This window comes from Hippoglossus hippoglossus, chromosome 22 (genome assembly GCF_009819705.1).
Source record: "Hippoglossus hippoglossus isolate fHipHip1 chromosome 22, fHipHip1.pri, whole genome shotgun sequence".
Lineage (NCBI taxonomy): Eukaryota > Metazoa > Chordata > Actinopteri > Pleuronectiformes > Pleuronectidae > Hippoglossus > Hippoglossus hippoglossus.
In genome coordinates this window covers 14,499,592-14,507,666 of record NC_047172.1, presented here as the reverse complement: position 1 = coordinate 14,507,666, position 8,075 = coordinate 14,499,592, and the positions used below count along the sequence as shown (strand labels likewise).

The 8,075-nt window shown below is 42.2% G+C and overlaps 1 protein-coding gene across 2 annotated transcripts; it reads right to left on the bottom strand.

Moving 5' to 3' along the window:
- Window positions 1-1,302: 1,302 nt before the first annotated feature.
- vsx2 (visual system homeobox 2) lies at window positions 1,303-7,728 on the bottom strand. 2 transcript variants are annotated; one of them, XM_034576133.1, is made up of 5 exons: window positions 7,173-7,728; window positions 6,718-6,802; window positions 6,077-6,200; window positions 2,685-2,865; window positions 1,303-2,293 (listed from the first exon to the last, which is right to left on the bottom strand). In XM_034576133.1, the coding sequence occupies exons 1-5, from the start codon at window positions 7,606-7,608 to the stop codon at window positions 1,911-1,913; spliced, it is 1,209 nt and encodes a 402-aa protein (XP_034432024.1). In that variant the 5' UTR covers window positions 7,609-7,728; the 3' UTR covers window positions 1,303-1,910. The 2 variants fall into 2 exon arrangements, with proteins under 2 accessions (XP_034432024.1, XP_034432025.1); XM_034576134.1 differs by having other exon boundaries at window positions 1,303-2,230.
- Window positions 7,729-8,075: the final 347 nt, after the last annotated feature.

The window sequence follows — 8,075 nt, the reverse complement described above, 5'->3', positions numbered from 1 at the left end:
CTCTGGACCATGAATGTTCAAATATCGTGGCAATCCATACAATAGCTGTTGAGATATTCCAGTCAGGACCACAGTAGTGGAGTGACTCTTTAAAGACACATGTGGCTGACATGGCTAAAAACTGATAATCACTCACAGATAGCGCCACCTTTTGGTGACTTAGGAAGTGGACATTTCAAGTAGCTGAGCTGCAGAACAGTGAGAAGGAGGACCAATGAAATTAGCTTTCAACCAAGAATAACTACAGGTTCAAGGCCCAGTGTGGGTGTCACTTTATCGACTGGCATTTACCTGAAATAAAATATTGAATCACTGTCCACTCTGGAGATCGTTCTGTAGCAGATTTCAGAATATATCCACAACAATTTAGTCTGTAACAGATGAAGATGGATGGTTTGTTAAGGTTAAGTCTTTTTCAGGTTTAAGTGTAAAACAAAACGTCCTTTATGTTGAAGAATGGGCTCTCCTCACAAAGTTACCCTTGGTAAATGTTCCGTCGTCAAATGTCTTGTAAAATCAGCTCAAAATACTCCAATCATATTTAGTCCTATGTTCAATACCTCAACATTTATTACCCTGACACACTTTCTCCATTGGGTGCCACTATGGTTTCAAGCTGAGATCCATTCTGTTCAGAGACATGCAGCAGCATATTGATAATGACTTTTTCTTGCTGTCTTTTAAACAGGAGTGGAACTCACTTGTTCCAGAGGCCCAAATAGCTAACTGAAGATGAAGTGTAAAATCTTACCTGGATTAGGGCTAATGCGAACACATAGATGTGCTGTAAAGTGGAGTTCAAGTGGCCTAATACAAAGTTTAAAGAACAGCCTTGGGGGGGGGGGGGGGGGGGGGGGGGATTGCCAACATATAAAGCTGTTAGACTTGGGCTAAGTATTTAGATAAGAGGATGAAACAGACTGTTGGCTGCTAATAGCATCTATTAAAGTGACTTTAAATCAGGCTGAGTTGGGCCTGCTCATACAGGGAGGGGGGTTCTCACTCTTTTCTCCCGTCCCTAAAGCACCGGTCCCCTAGTTTAATCTGAAATTGAACGCTCTCAACTGCGACGGATTATAGGGACCAACCCGAGCATGCAGCCGGGGGACTGTCTCCTAATGAGCCCAGCCAGCGGAGCATCAAGCGACAACAAGGGCAACTTCACGCCGGCTAAGAGTTACAGTAATGCTTTGACAATCACATCATTTGTCACAGGTATGAAAGGAACAGTGGAATAAATAGACACCGAAAACACCACATTTAATAAAAGGCTATTTCTATTTTTATGCTTTGTATTTTGAGTTATACACATTTGGAAATGAATACACAAACATTTTAAAGACTACAAGAGAAAGAAAATTATTTAAAATTGTGCCTTAGTGAGAGAGATTAATATATCAATTTTGTACAGCGCGATATAGGACAACATTTACTTTCTGTCTCTTAAAAGAGTACTGTCGGTGGGATGGTTCTTATTTCAAATGTCACCATTCACTAACGGTACAAGCAACATTAAAATGAACGTCAACAATGGAACATATAGACCCTTCAGACACTGACTGCTCATTGGTGATTGGTGGTTCTAATTGAAATATTATAAATGTTATAATGGATAAAATTTGACTCATCTGACTCTGTATATACACCAATATGTGTTGGTTCAATCTTCTCTACTATGCACCAGAAACAACGACTGTGAGTAAACAGCAAGTTTGGGAATAAATCAGATAAAAGTGCATTCGCGGCAGATGAGTTTCCTCCTCCAGAAAGTCCAGATGCGGGCCAGTTCAGAGAAGTCGATGAAGGATGACACTCTGCAGGGACACTGTGTTATGTCGGGGTTTGTCCGTACACATGCTGACAGCAGCCGGGCCACTGCATCCACTCAGGAGAATAACTGTCCTCAGTCTCTATGGACTTTTCTCCTCCTCTGCTGGACTCAGTGGGGGATCAGTGGCGTTCTCCTCGGCCGCCTGTCTCTCCTGTTTGCCCGCCTGCAGTCTGTCGTGAGAAACCGTCCCCAGCACTTTGGCACTGTGCTCCTGTGCCTTGGCCCTGAGTGCAGCAATGCTGTTCTCTCTCAGTTCCTCTTTCGAAATGGTGGACTTGCCGTCTGACCTCTTTTCCTCCGCCTCAGCCTCCTCTGCCCTCTGAGAGCTGGGCTGCTGGGGCTCGTCGCACTTTCCTGTTGCCGGGGGAACGCCTGTCTCCATGGACTTTTTGTGCATCCCTGCAAAGAGTTGCGGGTATTCAGATTTAGAATTGCGTCTGTTGATTGGTAAGCCATCTTGGACTGAAAATAGCAAGCAAAAATAGTTCTGGTTTAGAATATAAGGTCTGAATGGACAAGGGTAAATCATGGCCAAGGTAGAAGATAAAAATATTTGAATGTAAAACAAAGTCTGTGCTGAATTGACTTGGGAAGTTTATTTGCTTTAAATGGTGGTTAGCAAATGAGAGCATCTACTGTACTTAAAATAAAAAAGGCGACAGATTCTGCATATACACTTTCACTCAGTCAACAGGAAATTGAAAACTCCCGTCACTGGTGTAGAAGTTATATTTATGTGTGAAGAACTTTAAATCAACCACATACAGAAGGTTGTAAATAATTTAATAAGCTTGATTCATATGGTTTAAATGCTCTTTACACATAAAACATTCAAACAGAACGTCAGCCTCACCGAGCAGCCAGGGAGCGCAGGACTCCATGATGCCGTCCTTGGCAGACTTGAGGATGGACTCAGGCAAAGGGATGGAATGCCTCACCATGGCTCCGTACAAGCCATACTCCGCCATGACAGTGCTGCGGCCCCAGCACTTCTCCCTCTTCCTCCACTTGGCTCTGCGGTTCTGAAACCATACCTGTGACAGGAAAACACATCACTTCCGCATTTAGTGCCGATAAAACCGATATAACGGCCGATACAAATTTTGTAATATTGGCAACGATTCCCAAGATATAGAAAGAAATGGAATTGAAGCTTGATATTTTACAGTTGAACCATAATTATTATAAAGAACTATATAATATTTAAAAAGAAAACTGTAGAACTTGGATTAAGAAAATAATAATATCTTCTAAAATTCACACATTTTCTGCATTGTACACTTCTTTGTAAAAAATGTATTGATTAATTCCAGAAAGATTTTATAACAATAATCTATAATTTGTTATGGATAAAATTCCTTATGACGCCATAGAGACGCAGAGAAAGCATTTTTCTGTATTATAAATTCTATATAAAAAAAGTTGACCTTAATCTATAAATGATAAACACAGATACTGATAACCCTCACCCCAAATGCAACTATCAAGTAATTATCTGTTTATCCTGTACAACCTTTAGAAGCAGTACTGCAGCTTCCAGCGAGGGAACTATGTGGCTGTAAATATTGGATCATTGGAATCAAACAGATCAGTTTGGCTGAAGACACTCATGTTCCGAGCTTAACGTTTGATGTACTTTTAAAAAACTATTTCTACAACGATCACTCTTTTTGACAGTTGTTTTAGTTGGAGATGATGGAACTAAACGTGACTGGTGACCTTTAACCTGCGATGGCCAGAAATGACTCATAAGACTGTAGAAGCCTTTCTGGCTTCAGAGAAGTTTGGATAATCCCTTCATTCCAGGAATCCCTTTTATAAGCCATTGAGTTACAGCTTTTTATTCGTACCGTGTCGGTCACTACCCAATATCTCCATTCAGTGCGATGTTCTTTTTTAAGTGTTGTTGTTATAGTCCATGTTGTATATTTGTTGGATGTGAACGCTGGCTGCAAATCAATGAACCTTCAATGAAGTTCTCAATTTATTAACAATTAATAAATGATGACTAATCCTTTACTAATCAGTTATGAGCTATCATGAGTATGAGTTATAATGATGCATTCATGAATGCTGGTAATCCATTAATAAATGCTTCATATTTTTTTTATTAATGGTCCAACTGATGGTATGGGCCAATTAGTCAACAACATTTCTTACATGAACCCAAAGCTGTTTATATTAATGGGTTTTACTATATTAACCATGCAGGAGCCATTAGTTACCAACCCCTAATGAAAGTGGAATGCATGTGTTTATTTCGCTGCAACTGTATTTCCACATTTCAGTGGTTATTCTAAAGCTGCACGACCCATTCAGTGTTGATTCAGTGTAACTTGAGGTAAAAGTTGACTCAGTGCATTGATTCCCCATAATCCCCTGCTCCAGGTGTGAGGGATCTGTGGCCCCTGTCAGGCCTCATCTGCAGCTACCTGCTGCATGAGAGCCATTATAGATGCTTTGACACATGCAGAGACTGTGACCACAGCTGCTGAAGGCCCTGCAGGTTATCTGTCAGCTCAGAGAGGGGCCACATTGATTGTATGGCACAACACAGGACTGTTAAACACTCTACTTAGGCCCCTGTGATGGCTCCAGGAGGAAGAGGAGGGGGCCAGAGAGCAGACAGATATTAAATTGAAAAAGACCGAGCTTTTCCCCCCTCCTCCTCCTCCTCCTCCTCCTCCTCCCTGGTAATTCTGATGATAACCCTTATTTCATACAATATACTTTTTTTCCTCCCTTTTTTAGAGGAGAAATTGCTTCTCTGCTGCTCAAAAGAAACCCGGTGAGGAGGAGCGACCCTGGGGCGCGCCGAGGCTGATTGAAAAATAAGTTAATTTCGGGCCCAATCGATGGCGGCCAGGCGGGCAAATATCACGGGAAATTAAACTACCGGGACTCCCGGGAGCAGCGCTATTGACCCGTGCTAATAAATTCAATGTAGTTATTTCATTTGAACTCCCTCCATGCGTCTGTGCAGCAGCAGCAGCCTCCAGAGCTGCTCTGATTTAACTAATTACACTCAATGAGAAAATTGGGTGTTAATTTTATTTAGGGTACAGCAGAGCCCTCCGAGGCTTATTTATTTATTTCCCCCTCCTTTTTTTTATTATTATTATTTATTCACTGTTGCAGCCCGTTAATGAGAATGAGATTAAAAAGGCAGCCCGGGCAGATGGATGGTGCAGGTCACACCGCAATCTTCCTCCGCCTTGATAGCTTGATTAGGTCGTTAGGCTCCTTCTCCGAGAACAAATTGTTTCACATCCAACTATAGTGCAGGCTGATGAGAGATTATCTGTCCTGGCGAGGATGCACCAGCAGCAGCAGCAGCAGCAGCAGGGGGAGGAGGAGGAGGAGGAGGGAGGAGGAGGAGGGAGACAGGGGGAGACAGGGGGAGAGAGCACGGGGCTCTGGTGATCGATCTGCGGCCGCTCACTCAGCCTGTCCCCCGCCTGCAGACACAGGCAGCCGGCGGCCTCCTCTCACACATCACCGCAGGTTATTAACACCGGTGACGGACGAGCCGACTGCATCTGGACCTACAGGTGCTTATTTATTAGGTGAACCATTAGAATAACCGCGCAAATTAATTGGGGTTATAATTTAGGGGAAACTGCAAATCCAGGTTTTAAAGATGCTGTTACTGATCACAAGATTATCTGATGCTTATATGATACATGTGCAAGGTGCCATTTTAAATTTATATATACGAAACACTGTGCTTGAACTCTTTAACTGCCTTTATTGGTTTCTATTAGCCAGATATTTTTGACATATATTTGGCTGAGAGCATCTCAAAAAGAGTACAAACATAACAATGATATTTATTTTAAAATATTTTAAAACCATTTTAAGGAGCTTTTTGCGTATTTTCTTATTATCATTCAACCTAATTTTAGCCAAAAATAAAATAAAAACGGCCAAAGCGTGTTATATCTTGCATAATGCATTTCTTTAGGGCAAATTGACCACAAGTACTTATCTGGGAATGTAATGAGAACCATACAAGACTTTATATAATTCATATAAACTGGATTTAATGAAATTAAACCTCCCTAAAAAAAATCATACCCTTATATTAATAAAAACCTCCCATGTCAAAAATAATAAGGAATAGAAAAGCAGAATGGTCCATGCTCAAACACCAGAGGAGGAAAAAAGCTCCTGTTTGAATAATATTTTGAAGTAGTATTATATTTTTTAATCTCCTAAAAGCACAGGAAGCCAAAGAGCAGTTACCTGTATCCGGTCCTCAGGTAGCTCTGTTTTCATGGCCAGCATCTCTCGGGCGTAAACATCCGGGTAGTGAGCTTCATTAAAGGCCTTCTCCAGCTCCTCCAGCTGATAGGAGGTGAATATGGTCCTGCAGGAGAACATGGTGTCGTTTTAAATAGGACAAGTTCAACATGGTGCCTATTGTGCCAAGAAGGTGCTGCAGAACATGTTTCAATTTAATTTTAAATGATTCAAACGACAGTAAAAAAAACACAGTAGGAATAAAAACACACATGCTAAGAACAATGAATATTTAGAAGGTGGAATAATCCCCCATCTTTTAATCATTTAGGTCTTTAAATGAATCCATTTGAACTGCTGTACCAAACCATGTCAGAAAATAGCCTAATATTTAAGAACAATAATGGAGGAAAATCGGATCAACCTGTGGCTGATTTATACAAAATATTTGATCAATAATTAGACTGATTTATTACCTGCATCCAAATAAAAACACAAAGAGCAATTATCAACATTGCAAATGTAATTTTCGTGAGGTCAGATTTTCTATTGAAGATAAACACATGGTGTATAAATAACAGGGAATTCATTAATTTCCTTAAAACAATAACATTATTAGCCTGTGAGCAGAAACATTGACTGACCGGTGACGTCTTTTCTTGCGTTTCTTGCTCTGACTTACAGATGACTTTGAGAGTTTTCGTTCATTTGAAGATAAATCCTCAGAGTCTGGATTTAAAAAAAGGAGAAAATGCAGAGGATAAACAAAGAGATAACAGCATTTATCATAAATACACTGCTGACACTGACAAAACAATCCTGTGTATATTAGGCTTTGTATTTTAAATATTACATTTCAATGAAATAACAATAATAATAATAATAGGACAAATAATGAAGGCTAAGCATGATAATAAAGTGTAAAGAAAATAGGAAATACATGAAAGGTAGCTTGTTAATATGAAAAACACAAAGATCCCATTGCAGTGGTTGTAATATTTAGGCTATTATTATTATCCACTATAAGTAATACTTATTATTATCTTAGTCTAGTATTATACATTATATTATATTATATACACAGTATTACTGGGGTCACCTGAGCTGGCAGACTGGCTGATGTCCAGCGGGCCTGCGGACCTGCTGTGCGGCTGCAGGTGAACATCCTGTGCGTCCGACAGCACCGTCTCCAAAAACGCGGGCTGGCTGTAAAACGACGGAATCCCACCAGGACCGATTAATCCCATCCCGACACCCATACCCAGTCCCATGCCGGCGTGGCCCAGCACGGACCTGGCGGCGATCAGGTGCGCCCCGGCCGGCAGCGAGCCCAGCGCGCTCCTCGGGGCCGCGGACGGCTCCTTGTTGAGCCCCAGGATCTCCTGGATGCCGAAGCCGGTGCACCTGGGCGGCGGGTGGGTCGCGGTGCTCTTCGGCGGATGGAGGCTGCTGCCGCCGCCGCCCGCAGCCCGAAGGGAGCTTTTCTCCGAGAGGTTTAAACTTTCCGACAGCACGGAGCCCTGCTTCCCCGTCATGGTGATGATGATGCTGCTGGACTTGGCCTGTTTTCTGCGTAATGTCAGCGTCTCTCAGGCTGGTCCCCAGTGCATGGTCCTCCCACTAACACACACACACAGGAGTCCTTCAGAATACGCCGCTTTTATCCAACAGGTCCATTCCGACCAGAGGCAGCAGCCTGCAGCCAATCAGCTGCGAGCTTTCAGGATTCCTGTGGATCATGGATGTTATTATCCGCCCTCCAGGAGACATATCTGCATTTACACTGGAGTGTACGGACACACAGGAGGAGAGGGTTCGGGCTCCAGAGAGGAGCGAGATGTCTGCGAGGCTGCAGGAGGAGAAATGCTGACAACGACAACTGCATCACACAAAAGAACCAGGATATTTGTACAGACTTTATAATAAAACTGCATTATCTGACTATTTCGATCTGTTTTGTTTGCTCAGGCCTGCACACTGATCTGTTTTCACACCTCATACA